The sequence below is a fragment of the Schistocerca nitens genome, chromosome 4, assembly GCF_023898315.1.
Source record: "Schistocerca nitens isolate TAMUIC-IGC-003100 chromosome 4, iqSchNite1.1, whole genome shotgun sequence".
In the NCBI taxonomy this organism is placed as follows: Eukaryota; Metazoa; Arthropoda; class Insecta; order Orthoptera; family Acrididae; genus Schistocerca; species Schistocerca nitens.
In genome coordinates, this window is record NC_064617.1 from 142,837,809 (window position 1) to 142,854,025 (window position 16,217).

Here is a 16,217-nt window from a genome sequence, read left to right on the forward strand (position 1 = left end):
GATGAGCATGGAGGTGACCTACGGCTCCGTAGTACTCACAGGAGCGACTCTGTTGTGCAGGTTGAATTAGAGTTTCTTATTCCTGTATATTTCGATAAGACGGGATACGTTTAAGGAGGTCTTGGCGCACTGCTCGTATACTGCTGTTGAAATTATAGTGTTTCAAACTACGAGTAAGGGCAGCATCGGTCGTAGATTTTTAATCCTACTACGAGGCCTGTTCAGAAAGTAAGCTCCGATTGAATGCCAAATTGAAACCACAGTGAACATCAGAAATGTTTTACTTGTAACAATTAGCTACACCTTTCAGCTACTTCTCTACGTAGTCGCCGTTCTGACTTAGACTTTTGTCATAGCGTTGTACCAACTTTTCAATAGCCTCATCATAGAAGGCAGCCGCCAGTGCTTTCCGCCAATTCTCCACGCTGGCCTACACCTCGTTGTCTGTGTCAAAATGTTGTCTTCAAAGACAGCGGTTCATGTGACCAGAGATGAAACTCAGGGGGAGACAATTGCGGACTGTATTGTGGGTAATCTCACATTTCCATTTGAAAACGATGCAGGAGCATCTTCATTGCCCCTGCAGAATGCGGCTGAGAATTGTCTTGAAGAAGAAACAGCACGACAGTTATGTAATGTTAGCTGCATAGCTTCAGGCGAAATTTCTCACCAGGCCCTCGTACTTGGCGGCAGACACTATTTTCTAGACATCTTTACGCACTCACTGCGAGCTCAGAAATGAGAAGAGCGACGTGATGCTAACTGGGGTTATACTAGAGACACTACCCAACACATCTGTGCAAAGCTTTATCGGATTTTCATAGTCGTTTCCATTTCGCGACCGATCGGAGCTTACTTTCTGAACGCCCCTCGTATTTCAACAAACAGATTAATAATTTATCACCAATGCTGTGCTTCCTGCTGCCCAGGTGATTTCTCCCAAATGTCATGTAGAAATGGTCACCCAGATCAGGTGATTTGACGCCATGTGAGTTCTTCTGTGGGAGAGTTTGAAATCTCGTGTGTAGGTCAACAGGCCACGATCACTTCCACAACTCAAAATCAAGATTCAGCGTTTAATTTCGGAACTAGAGGAGCAACAAGCCGTAAAGTTAAGGAAAATTTCATCTAAAGAGCAAGAGTTTTTATTATAATTATATATTCAACTTTATCAATAAATTTGTATGTCACTGTGCAGTCGAAACCTTCGTTCCTTATGGGACAATTTTTATTTGTTAAAGGACATTTTCAAGTTTTTCTTCTCGGCGGTTTTTCATGTGTTGTACTAGTATCCTCTTATTAAACGGCGTACACAGGGTGTTACAAAAAGGTACGGCCAAACTTTCAGGGAACATTCCTCACACACAAAGAAAGAAAATATGTTATGTGGACATGTGTCCGGAAACGCTTACTTTCCATGTTAGAGCTCATTTTATTACTTCTCTTCAAATCACATTAATCATGGAATGGAAACACACAGCAACAAAACGTACCAGCGTGACTTCAAACACTTTGTTACAGGAAATGTTCAAAATGTCCTCCGTTAGCGAGGGTACATGCATCCACCCTCCGTCGCATGGAATCCCTGATGCGCTGATGCATCCCTGGAGAATGGCGTATTGTATCACAGCCGTCCACAATACGAGCACGAAGAGTCTCTGCATTTGGTACCGGGGTTGCGTAGACAAGGGCTTTCAAATGCCCCCATAAATGAAAGTCAAGAGGGTTGAGGTCAGAAGAGCGTGGAGGCCATGGAATTGGTCCGCCTCTACCAATGCATAGGTCACCGAATCTGTTGTTGAGAAGCGTACGAACACTTCGACTGAAATGTGCAGGAGCTCCATCGTGCATGAACCACATGTTGTGTCGTACTTGTAAAGGCACATGTTCTAGCAGCACAGGTAGAGTATCCCGTATAAAATCATGGCGGTGAATCGAGGAAGTACAGTACATACTGACGAAACTAATATGAGCTCTAACATGGAAATTAAGCGTTTCCGGATGCATGTCCACATAACATCTTTTCTTTATTTGTGTGTGAGGAATGTTTCCTGAAAGTTTGGCCGTACTTTTTTGTAACACCCTGTATAGACGATCGGGAAGCGTGCACATGACGTGCAAGCATCTGAACCTAAACCAGAAAGCTCACTGCGTGCTACGCTAGTCATTTTAATAACTAATGCCACGGTATAGGACACCGTGTGAGCTCGCTTTCGTTGATTAATTCTGACGCTTGCACCTTAAGTGATCGCCTTCTCATCGGTTATATCCGCCGTTTAATAAGCGATAATTGCACAACACATCGACACCTACGGCGCTCGAAAATTGCCCGTAAACCCGCAATTCACCAATCGGGCAAGGTGTGATAAATGGAACACTTGTGAAAAACATCAGAGGTGGAAAACTGGAAAATGAACTGTAAGAAATATACGGCTGCGATACCCTACATGAAGAAAATGATTCTTAATTTGAAAAATTTATTGGGCTGCTGTTGCTTTTTTGTGTTGCTAGTCACTGAAGCTGTAACCTGCAAAAGGGGAAGGTTAAAAGTAAGGAAGTGGTGTAATCTGTTCATGAGTTTTCATTAAATACGATGATCACTTACACCCGATACAGACCCGTGGTTCGGAATATTTAATGACCGTGTGCCTAGATCACAGGTAGCTGTTTCCACTCGGCGCTTATCTTCTCAATGCTGCAACCAGAAACCGGAATTTAATGATATATTTGTTTAATCAGTTAGCTGCAGGATGGAAGAGCACACACATAACGGGGACCACAAATATCTTCTAAAGATCCACGTATATTTTACCAGTGAAACACACTAATGTGGGCTGGACCAGTCACAGACTGTTTTGATCCTACAAAAAAATGGTTCAAAATGGCTCTGAGCACTATGGGACTCAACTGCTGAGGTCATTAGTCCCCTAGAACTTAGAACTAGTTAAACCTAACTAACCTAAGGACATCACAAACATCCATGCCCGAGGCAGGATTCGAACCTGCGACCGTAGCGGTCTTGCGGTTCCAGACTGCAGCGCCTTTAACCGCACGGCCACTTCGGCCGGCTTTTGATCCTATAATAGACGTATGTTGCAATTAGCACATTAGTCACAGCGGCTTTACTAACAGTGCACTGAAATCTACTGCCGTGCTGTTCACTCACACTGATTGTTAACTACCACCCCAGTCACTTACAAATCACTGTTGAGATAATCTGTCATCGGTACATTTTCTTATGATTAACATTAGTACATCCTAATGATGCTACGAGTCACTATCATGAGCGTACGGGTGACCTTTTCGCGACGTGCCTGATTGTTGATCTCACGTCATGATATGCAATCGAAATTATCTGTTCTCGTCATTACGCAGTTTATAAGCCTCTCTCAATTAGAGTGTCCACTGAGCTATGATCGAGTCCTCACCTGTTGATGTGGATGATTTTCCTTTGACGACATGACACAGGAATGCGGAAGCTATATTTTTCATTATAATTTCCAAATAATTTTGGTGCTGAAACACGATGTAAAACAAACAGATGTACGGTAAGGGTTTTAATATTTTTGGCAACGCAACAGCTGCCGCGTTTTTACGCCACTCGTCTAGAAATGCTAGTGGCGTCCACAGCGAAAGGTCACGCACCCCTCTACACAATCACACCCATCCCTCTCGAGAGATGCAACTATCGATTTGTAGGCGGGCAGCGATAGTATGGTAAGCTTACAAAATGTCGAGAGGGTATGTATTATCACCTAGTAAATGTAATATTCCGTTTTGACCAATGTTTTTATAACATACACTTTTAACCGTTTCAGCTATTCAGCTATTCTGATTCTGCATCAGAATCTGTTAGATAAAGAGGCAAATGAGACGTTCTGCTGCCCAATGATGCAATTTTATATTTAAGTAGGGTGTTTCAAATAATTTGTTATTCTCTCTAATTTACGAAACAATAAGTGAGAGAATATTTATTGATATAGATAAACGTAAGAAACATTACTGTTTCTGCAGAGTTAAGAAAACAGTTTATGTACTTATTCCAGAGAATTACAGCAACGAGATATACTTTTTTCAAGACAATGTAATTTTTAAAGGTTTCAGGAATTACTGCAATCAATCGCCGTTTTTTCTTCAATTTTTATTCCAAATCCAGAATGGATAAAAGTTTTATAATTTAATTTTTATATCACGTAGATGATGTATTTTAACAAGTTGTGCACAAATCAGTTTAAATCAAATTTATAACAATTCCAGTTGAGAAGATAAAAGCATTCGAAGTTTTAGGGGTAGATGCAGCATTCCGTACATAACTTTCTGTGTTTAGATGGATTTTTGGGTGCGAAATGTTCATTTTAGGAGGTGTTCAAACTAGCGCTCATTTTACGGAATTTGCAACTCAATAATAAACAGAAGTTTTTAACATTTTACAACTGCCATTATTTTTAACCTTGCTTTTCCTTTTAAGGTATTATTTTGGAAAAAATGCATATAGAAAACGTAAGTGGACATAACGGGTGCTGTTATCTTCCCTGCTTACTCTATGGCCTAAAGTTTTCCCTTCCTTCATTTCCTGTAGCCCTCTCTTCCATAATTTCGGTATAAATAGCACATGACAGCATTTTAAACCAGTCCCTTTTAAAACGTGATAATGTGATGTATAATCCAGTGACTTATTTTATACGTCTTTGCGATGTTAACAGTGCGTAACTAGAACTGTTAAATATCACGACGAAGCTGTTAATTGATTAATCACTTCTGAAGACAGTAATCAATAGCCGTAATCTGAACCTGTAGTTACTAAACGATCATCACGTAATAGATTACTTTCTTTTCTGGTTATGTTGTAGTATTAGGCGCAGGTTTCATCTTACTGGAAGTAGACTGGGAGACTCCACTACTTATGGAGCAGTGACAGGGATGGAAAATCATGTGAAATGTTCTAAATACCTTATCTGAAAATTGCACTAAGCAGCATATCAGAGAACTAACTCGTGAGGGCAATGGCTCCAAGCTTTTCGACTCAGCGTTGAACAGGGAATCGGTGATCATAAGAACGTCACAGTATCACTAAATAAGACTGCAAATAATAATATGTAGAATGTAGGAAGATATTTCCGATTGTCAAGAGCGACAGGAAACAGTTTTTTGATGACTATGAGCGGTCAACACGAAAACCGTTTCCAGCACTGATAATGATGAGTATCAAAGGAGAAAATTCGTGAGTGTTGTGCGGTACGCCTTAGATACACGAATATATTTGCCGAGCAAGGTTATGAGAAGTGTGAAAGACTCGCCGTCGTTCGCCAGTCACGTTAGAAAGTTGCTGCGAAAGCAAAGTGTGCTTAACTGCAAGTTAAACGTACCCAGAACCCTGTAGACAAACAAAAAACGAACCAAACCAAATTTAGCGTGAGGAGAACCACGCGAGAAGCAATAATCGAATTCATAAGTAAATTTCTATCCACCGACTTGACAGGAAGTCCTAAGAGTTTTGGTCTTATGTTACACCAATGAAGGAATCGAAACCATCTGTCGACTCCGTGATCATGATGGGATCGAAACAGAGGATGACGGAGAGAAAGCAGAAATACTAAATCGCGTTTTAACAAAACCATTTCCCCTAGGAATACTGTGCTGTAGTTCCTCCTTTAAAGATACATAAGAACGATAATTATCGAAGTAAGTCACCATGGAATATCAACACGACCGAATTTGGTAAATAAAGGAAAATCCACTGAATCTGGCATGACATAAATTCAATTCTACGTAAAGTATGCGAAAGAACTTCTTTTCTATCAAGTGTCCTGTAGGTGGCTACAGGGGCGAAGCTTTTCTATAAATCGGAAGAAAGCCCAGATCATTCCCGTCTCCAAGAAAGTTCATCGAACAGACACACAAAAGTATAGCCCTATGTCAATAAAACTTTTCAGGGTTTGCGAGCGCATTGTCAATATGTGACCTTTTTCACGGTGTTATTGTTTTTGTAAAACCATCCTGAATTGTCACTTGCAATAGTGACCGAAACGTCGGTAGTTTTACACATTGGCAAATTGGTAACAAACCTAGAAAAATTTTGTTGATTGTGGCTATGGCAGCGGAAGCCTACGTTTATATATAGCCCTATTTCTGAAAGGTTCAAATGGCTCTAAGCACTATGACTTAACATCTGAGGTCATAAGTCCCCTGGACTTAGAACTACTTAAACCTAACTAACATAAGGACATCACACACATCCATGCCCGAGGCAGGATTCGAACGGGCGACCGTAGCAACAGCGACGTTCCGGACTGAATAGCCTAGAACCGCTCTGCCACAGCGGCCGGCGCCCTGTGTCTCTGACATTGACCTGTTTCAGAATTTTGGAAAATGTTTTAAGCTCGCTAGCTATGACATCTGTGAAGACTTAAAACGTTCTCTGTAGGAATTACCTCGGGTTTCCAAAACAACTATCGTCTGATATCCAGCTCGCTCCTTTCGTCCACAAGACGCCAGAAGCGGTAGATAACGTGGCTCACGTATATGGTGTGTCCTTGATTTCCATACGGTGTTCGGTACAATTCAGCACTTTCGCGACATGAACAAAGTAAGAGCTTGCGGAATATCAGACCAACTGCGTAAGTGCAGTAAACAGCGTCTAAAAACAGAACATACAATGTGTTTCTCAACAGAGGCAGCTCTTCTGACGAAAAAGTAAACTCTGGCGTATGCGAAGGTAGTGATCTAGTGGATAACATCGGAAGTTCCATGAGGATTTTCACAGCTGTGATACACAAAGAAAACGCAGCGCTAAAAAAACCATACCGAAATGCAAGATGCCCTGCAGAAAATCGGCGCTTAAAGTAAGGATTACCAACGGGCTCTCAAGATTTTCAAAAGTAACGTACTGAGCATAAACAGATATGAAGGCGCGTTATTTTTTAATTACCGCTGAAAGAGGCGCATAAAGACCATACATAAATACACTACTGACCATTAAAATTGCTACACCACGAAGATGACGTGCTAGAGACGCGAATCTTAACCGACGGGAAGAAGATGCTGTGATATGCAAATGACTAGCTTTTCAGAGCATTCACACAAGGTTGGCGCCGGTGGACACCTACAACGTGCTGACATGAGGAAAGTTTCCAACCGATTTCTCATACACAAACAGCAATTGATCGGCGTTGCCTGGTTAAAAGTTGTTATGACGCCTCGTGTAAGGAGAATAAATGAGCACAATCTTGTTTCCGACATTGATAAAGGTCGGATTGTAGCCTATCGCGATTGCGGTTTATCGTATCGCGAAATTGCTGCTCGCGTTGGTCGAGGTCCAATGACTGTTGGCAGAATATGGTATCGGTTTGTTCAGGAGAGTAATACGGAACGCCGTGCTGGATCCCAACGGCCTCGTACCACTAGCAATCGAGATGACAGGCATCTTATCCTCATGACTGTAACGGATCTTGCAGCCACGTCTCGATCGCTGAGTCAACAGATGGGGACGTTTGCAAGACAACAACCATCTCCACGAACAGTTCGACGACGTTTGCAGCAGCCTGGACTATCAGCTCGGAGACCATGGCTGCGGTTACCCTTGACGCTGCATCACAGACGGAAGCGCCTGCGATGGTATATTCAACGACGAACTTGGGTGCACGAATGGCAAAACGTAATTTTTTCGGATGAATCCAGGTTCTGTTTACAGCATCATGATGGTCGCATCCGTGTTTGGCGACATCGCGATGAACGCACAATGGAAGCGTGTATTCGTCAACGCCATACTGGCGTATCACCCGGCGTGATGGTATGGGGTGCCATTGGTTACACGTCTCGGTCACCTCTCGTTTGCATTGACGGCACTTTGAACAGTGACGTTAGATTTCAGATGTGTTACGACCCGTGGCTCTACCTTTCATTCGATCCCTGCGAAACCCTACATTTAAGCAGGACAATGCACGTCCGCATGTTGCTGGTCCTGTACTTGCCTTTCTGGATACAGAAAATGTTCAACTGCTGCTCTGGCCAGCACATTCTCCAGATCTCTCACCAACTGAAAACGTCTGGTCAATGGTGGCCGAGCAACTGGCTCGTCACAATACGCCAGTCACTGCTCTTAATGAACTGTGGTACCGCATTGAAGCTGCATGGGCAGCTGCACCTGTAGACGCCATCCAAGCTCTGTTTGACTCAATGCTTATGCGTATCAAGGCCGTTATTACGGCCAGAGGTGGTTGTTCTGGGTACTGATTTCTCAGGAACTATGCACCCAAATTGCGTGAAAATGTAATCACATGTCAGTTCTAGTATAATATATTTGTCCAATGAATACACGTTTATCATTTGCATTTCTTCTTGGTGTGGTTATTGTAATGGCTAGTAGTGTATCTGGGAGTATGAACATGAATTTATTTAAAGTTTAATGACCCCCCCCCCCCCCCCCCCGGGAAGCGAATCGCTGATAAGGCTGATTCCAGGCTGAGATTCACTGGAAGACTCTTCAGGAAGTATACTCCACTGACAACCCTTGTCCGACCAATAAATGAGTATTCCTCGTCGGTCTGCGCTCCGCGACACAAAGCACTGACATAGGAAATACAGGGGTTCCAAAGAAATGCAGCGCGTTTCGTTACGGGTTCGTCTGCTAAGCGCGAAATCGTCACACACGCGCTCAGGTAACTCCAGTGGCAGAAGCTGCGGGGCGGCATTATGGCGTGGTTTACTGTTAAAGCTCCGAGAGGATAGATTCTTAGAAGATTAGCTTCCTGCTTCCTTTATCTCGAATTAAGGCCATGAACATAAAATAACTGAGAATGGAACCCGCACAGAAACTTCCCAGTAATCGTTCTTGCGGCGGACCATTCACGACTCGAGAGAGAAATGGGGACAGTGAAATTGGCAAGTTAAGTACCCTCCGCCACACTCCGTAAGTTGGATCGCACAGTTTAGGTGTAGTTGTAGATGACACATAAAGGTATTGTGTCTGGTATCACAAATTGCATCTGTTTTCCGAAACTCCTTCACCAAAGAAGACGAAGTAAATATTCTTGAATTCCAATCAAGAACAAGTGCCAAGATGAGAAACAGAGGTAGATATCCACGGAGTAACGAAGCAGCTTAAATCACTTAATAAAGGCAATGCCTCCGGTCCAGATTGCATACCAGTCAGGTTCCTCTCAGAGAGTGCTCGCTCACAGAAAGATCCGTACCTAAATACTGGAAAATTGCTCAAGTCACACCAATACCCAAAAAGGGAAGTAGGAGTAATCCGCTGAATTACAGACCCATATCACTAACGTCGATTTGCAGTAGGGTTTCGAAACATGTACTGTATTCGAACATTATGACGTACCTCGAAGAAAACGATTTATTGACACATAGTGAGCATGGTTTCAGAAAATATCGTTCTTGTGAAACACAACTAGCTCTTTATACTCATGAAGTAATAACTGATATCGACAGTGGATGTCAAATTGATTCCATATTTTTACATTTGCAGAAGGCTTTCGACACTGTTCCTCACAATCGTCTTCTAACCAAACTGCGTGCCTACGGAGTAGCGCCTCAGTTGTACGACTGGATTCGTGATTTCCTGTCAGAAAGGTCACAGTTCGTAGTAATAGACGGAAAGTAAAACAGAAGTGTTACAGGCGCTCTGTTTTTCCTGATCTATATTAACGACATAGGAGACAATATGAGTAGCCGTCTTAAATTGTTTGCAGATGATGCTGCCATTTACCGTCTTGTAAAGTCATCAGATGATCAAAACGAATTGCAGAATTATATAGATAAGTTATCTGTATGGTGTGGAAAGTGGCAGTTGACCCTGAATAAAGAAAAGTGTGAAGTTATTCACATGAGTACTAAAAGAAATCAGCTAAATTTCGATTACACGATATGTCACACAAATCTGAACGCTGTAAGTTCAACTAAATACTTAGGGATTACAATTACAAATAACCTAAATTGTATTGATCACATTGATAATATTGTGGGTAGAGCAAACCAAAGACTGCGATTCATTGGCAGAACACTTAGAAGGTGAAACAGGTCTACTAAAGAGACGGCTTACACCACGCTTCTCCGCCCTATTCTGGAGCACTGCTGTGCGGTGTTGGATCCGCATAAGGTGGGACTGGCGGATGACATCGAAAAAGTACAAAGAAGGGCAGCTCGTTTTGTATTATTGCGAAATAGGGGAGATAGTGTCACAGACATGATACGTGAATTGGAGTGGCAATCATTAAAGCAAAGGCGTTTTCTGTTGCGACGGGATCTTCTCATGAATTTTGAGTCACCAGTTTTCTCCTCCGATTGCGAAAACAATCTGTTGGCACCCACCTACATAGGGAGAAATGATCATCACGATAAAATAAGAGAAATCAGGGCTCGCACAGAAGAATTTAAGTGCTCGTTTTTCCCGCGTACCTTTCGAGAGTAGAACGCTAGAGAGACAGCTTGAAGGTGGTTCATTGAACCCTCTGCCACGCGCTTTATCGTGAATAGCAGAGTAATCACGTAGATATAGATGTAGATGTATTTATTTTGATTCTGTAAACGACGCTACGTAATACAAGTAACAATGTTTGGGGACATTTACCCATTGTGCCGCATTTCAAGAAGATTCAACCGAATTTATTAAACTATATCTTTTACATGAATTAACCAGAAACCTTAGGTGAACGTTAAATTACGAATCGAAACCTAATGTTTACCGTGTGGCCAGTTATAAGTATGCTTGTCGGGTAGGCTCTCACTGGAGCTTGCTCGCGTGTTCATTTTGTGCGTTGAGTCGAGAAGGCAGTAACACAGCAAGGAAAGGCGTTTTGCAGTCTTAATTTCAACAGTAGCAATTCAATTACAGCTGCAATTCTTAACTACGAGATGACTCAACGCTATATCGGCCACAAAATGCGCACGGATCTCACACTGAACTACTAGCTTCCACCTCAAATTACGTGAGTTTTTTTATTGTGGTGATTTATAAAAGATTCCGTTGTTTAGCCTAGACTTGCACCAGCTCGGGCTGAAGTGGAAGACGGCACCAGTTAATGAAGTATCTCCAGCCATGCCCGAAAATTTCTGGGACGAGGCTGGTTACTGTCTGGATGTGTCTCGCGTACCCAATTGAAAACATATTTGCCGGCCGTTGTGGACGAGCGGATCTAGGCGCTACAGTCTGGAACCGCGCGACCGCTACGGTCGCAGGTTCGAATCCTGCCTCGGGCATGGATGTGTGTGATGTCCTTAGGTTAGTTAGGTTTAAGTAGTTCTAAGTTCTAGGGGACTGATGACCTCAGAAGTTAAGTCCCATAGTGCTCAGAGCCATTTGAACCATTTTTTTAAAAACATATTTAACGTTTTTGAAATGTAAAGGGAACCTTTGGTCTTAACGGAACTGTAAAAAGTACCATAGAATTTTCAATACATTCATGTAAAAGATATCTCCTGGTAAAATGAATGTAAGATAATGCATAAAACAAAGAGAATGTACTCGATTGTAACTGATAACGATGTGGCAGAGCGATTCTAGGCGCTTCAGTTTGTAACCGCGCTGCTGCTACGGTCGCAGGTTCGAATCCTACCTTGAGCATGGATGTGTGTGATGTCCTTAGGTTAGTTCTAGGGGACTGATGACCTCAGAAGTTAAGTCCCATAGTGCTCAGAGCCATTTGAACCATTTCGCTATGACAACCCGTCGTTCTGTCGTGAAGTGCTCCATTACTGAGACCGGTATTGGGCTATCATATTTCTTTCAGAAAGAATTGTCATGATACATTCGTCGAAATTCTTTGACAAAAATCTTTGACGTGGCGCTATTACACTGCCGTCATGTTTTTCGTCAAAGTTCAAGATGGCTGACAAGAACAACTTGTTAACATGCGCCGCATTTGCTTTTACTACGGTTGCATTGTGTGTGCATTTGCAAGGGAAGCGGTGGAAAAATGAAACGTACTTGGGTGAAGCCGTGGGTTTTATCGCTGTAACAAAAGCACTGAGCAAAATTTATTACGAGAGCTGCAGGTGGAGGACGTCAAGTCTAATATGAAATACTTACGAATGGTTGAGTGTGCATTTCAGTATTTACTCAGTTAAGTGGCTTCTCATATTAAAACGCATATTACTCACTTGAGAAATGCTATGTGTGCACAAGACAGGCTCGCCTCGCCATAACACTGCGATTGTTATTACAGAGTAGAGCTACTCTAGCTTACAATACAGCACCCTAATACCACAGTGCATTTTAACCGAAATAATACCAGAAATAAAGTACTGAAGGAGGGATGTTGAAAGTAAATAAATATGTCGTACACTATATGGGCATTAAGAACTATTTTTATTTTCGAATAATTTAATTAACAGAATTAGTGTTTCCGTAACTACAAAACTGATAAAAAGTACGAAATGGTGAAGCACTTTTTAACTTGTAGCATCAAGATTTCAAAAACAGAGAAAGTAGAATGAAGAGGTTACTTTTATTTTATTTTTATTTATTTATTTTTTTACTTTTAGGATCTACACTTATTCTCTATTCTCGTTTACTGAATAGCTGCCTGGATGCTTTCAGATGTAGAGGTGGATGGCTGTACCTGTGATTGTGGATTTAAAGTCGCCTGCAACGTATCCCACCTGCCTATCAGCACACGATTAATATAATTAATATAATGCCTTGTACCCAGTGCTCACCCCCCCCCCCCCCCCACCGACCCGAATCGATGCAAGGTTATTAAGTAGAGTGGAAGGAACACACAAACAAAGCTTTGAAGCTACATTTACAAACACACGGCAGACGTCAAATATCAGTGGTGACGGCAGCGCTCCAAGCGGTTGCATTTCACATTGCACTGAACAGAAGGCGAACAACTTTTATGACAAAATCTAGGGCGAGGCATTTGATTTACTCATATTTCTATGACGAAATGCGAGATTTGGCAAAGTTTTCTACTACACTACCAAAGTTATTTGACATAAATATCTTCCTTATATCTTTGACGAAGCAATATGACTAACACCGATCTAACCATAAATAAAACAGGTGAAAATCGTTCAAAGCACTGTCACCTTACTAGAACAGAAACTGCGGATTTCTCAAAAGTTTAATTCTTTGTGCGACACTCTTTGATCAGCCGACTTAGTTGCTGCACAGGTGATGAATGCGCACTGCTGCGAAAGGCACGTTGGATACTCACAGTTCATCGGTGCAGTTGTCCGGCTTCTCCAGCCTGCGACCTTCCAGCAGGAACCTGAGCAGGTCGTGGTCGCTCACCGTCGGGTACGGGAAGCCTCCTGCAACACACGTCAGGCACACACATTGTCAATTATTGGTTCATTTTCATGAAAATGTGCCCAATATCGGATTGACGACGCCAGATAGCTACATTCCATTGAATGAGACAAGATACAGTGTCACTTGACCACTGTACGGTCTGCCATCGGGTTCCCCTAACTGGCAGGCACCACCGCATAACAGCCACGCTATGAGGGAAACAAACCAACAGCCAAACAGGCGAAGTCATCAGGTTAACACGCGGAATATTCCAGTCGATTAATAGGAACCTTCCCTTGCAGAGGTCGCCGCGACATATCCGGCCACGGACTCCTACGCCGGGTTTCTATTGGCTCCAGCTCACTGTATAGGCCCGGCCGGTCCAAGGCAGACCACTCTTCGTCCGCTGCTAATGGCAACCGCTCTAGCACAGTCTCCGATAAGATATCACCGAAGCCGCTGTACTGCACCGCCGATCGAAGTACCACCCGACCGGGAGGAACCACATCTCCGGCTAGATCGACGGATGTCTATATCTATTGTACAGCCAGCTATTGTATTGTAGAAGAAGTTACGTTCAATAAACTGTTGGAGAACTCAACAACCACTTAATTTCCTAACTATTGCAATGAAATTTTTCTCATTGTATAACAGCCTCCCAGTTAAAATTTTCCCGAGCGATGATGATGAAGTCCCATACTCCTTTACAGAGGACAAACAAAAATTACGCGAAGCGAAATTTAGTGTGAGGAGGGCTATGCGAGAGGCGTTGAATGAATTAGAAAGTAAAGTTCTATGTACTGACTTGGCAGAAAATCGTAAGAAATTTTGGTCTTATGTCAAAGCGGAAGGTGTATCAAAACAAAATGTCCAGACACTCTGTGACCAAAAGCGTACTGAAACAGAAGATGACAGACTAAAGGCCGAAATACTAAATGTCTTTTTCCAAAGCTGTTTCACAGAGGAAGACTGCACCGTAGTTCGTTCTCTAGATTGTCGCACAGATGACAAAATGGTAGATAACGAAATAGATGACAGAGGGATAAAACAACAATTACAATCGCTCAAAAGAGGAAAGGCCACTGGACCTGATGGGCTACCAGTTCGATTTTACGCAGAGTACGCGAAGGAACTTGTCCCCCTTCTTGCAGCGGTGTACCGTAGGTCTGTAGAAGAGCGTAGGATTGGAAAAGGGCTGAGGTCATCCCCGTTTTCAAGAAGGGACGTCGAACAGATGTACAGAACTATAGACCTATATCTCTAACGTCGATCAGTTGTAGAATTTTGGAACACGTATTATGTTCGAGTATAATGACGTTTGTGGAGACTAGAAATCTACTCTGTAGGAATCACCATGGGTTTCGAAAAAGACGATCGTGTCAAACCCAGCTGGCGCTATTCGTCCACGAGACTCAGAGGGCCATAGGCACGGGTTCACAGGTAGATGCCGTGTTTCATGTGTTCCGCAAGGCGTTCGATACAGTTCCTCACAGTCGTTTAATGAACAAAGTAAGAGCATATGGACTATCAGTCCAATTGTGTGATTGGATTGAAGAGTCCCTAGATAACAGAACGCAGCATGTCATTCTCAATGGAAGTAAGAGTGATTTGTGTTGTGCCGCAGGGGACTGTCGTAGGACCGTTGCTTTTCACTATATATATAAATGACCTTGTGGATAACATCGGAAGTTCGTTGAGGCTTTTTGTGGATGATGCTGTAGTATACCGAGAGGCTGTAACAATGGAAAATTGTACTGAAATGCAGGACGACCTGCAACGAATTGACGCATGGTGCAGGGAATGGCAATTGAATCTCAATGTAGACAAGTGTAATGTGCTGCGAATACACAGAAAGAAAGATCCTTTATCATTTAGCTACAATGTAGCATGTCAGCAACTGGAAGCAGTTAATTCCATAAATTATCTGGGAGTAAGCATTAGGAGTGATTTAAAATGAAATGACCATATAAAGTTGATCGTCGATAAAGCAGATGCCAGATTGACATTCATTGGAAGAATCCTAAGGAAATACAATCAGAAAACAAATAAAGTAGGTTACAGTACACTTGTTCGCCCACTGCTTGAATATTGCTCACAAGTGTGGGATCTGTACCAGATAGGGTTGATAGAAGAGAGAGAGAAGGTCCAACGGAGAGCAGCGCGCTTCGTTACAGGATCATTTAGTAATCGCGAATGCGTTACGGAGATGATAGACGAACTCCAGTGGAAGACTCCGCAGGAGAGACGCTCAGTAGATCGGTACGGGCTTTTGTTGAAGTTTCGAGAACATACCAGTCAAGTAGTATATTGATCCCTACGTATATTGATCCCTAAGTATATCTCGCGAAGAGACCATGGGGATAAAATCAGAGAGATTAGAGCCCACACAGAGGCATACCGAAAATCTTTCTTTCCACGAACAATACGAAACTGGAATAGAAGGGAGAACCGATAGAGGTACTCAAGGTACCCTCCATCACCCACTGTCAGGTGGCTATCGGAGTATGGATGTAGATGTAGATAGAGCGTAGGGGAACGATGCGGGAGACCCGCAGCACCGCACTAGGTAAGGTTGTAGTGGAGGTGGATTGCCATTGACTTCCTCCGGCCGTAATGAATGATCATGATGAAGAAGACACAACACCCAGTCATCTCGTGGCAGGTGAAAATCCCTGACCACGCTGGGAATCTAACCCGGGACCCCGTGCTCGGGAAGCGAAAACGCTACCGCGAGACCACGAGTTGCGGACTCCTGAGTGAGGTCAAGAATCGAATTTGGCCGGATGGAAGTTCGAATGAAACTAGATACACATTTTTCGGTGATGGACTGTTTCCTGCGGGATGTGCACAGCCGGATTTCTTCCATTAACTCTTTTTGTGTTATCGCTCTTCTGACTGATTTGATGCGACCCGTCACAACTTCCTCTCAGAGTTAAATCCAACTATTTGCTGTCGCGCCTCCTCTTTC

The 16,217-nt window shown here is 42.9% G+C and overlaps 1 protein-coding gene across 1 annotated transcript in view; it reads right to left on the minus strand.

The window, feature by feature from the left end:
• The window catches only part of LOC126252171 (uncharacterized), a 306,249-nt gene that overhangs the window by 11,841 nt on the left and 278,191 nt on the right, over positions 1–16,217 (minus strand). The window contains exon 17 of the mRNA XM_049953039.1: positions 13,173–13,269. Within this exon, the coding sequence (XP_049808996.1) occupies positions 13,173–13,269 (97 nt within the window). The remainder of the gene's footprint in view (positions 1–13,172; positions 13,270–16,217) is intronic.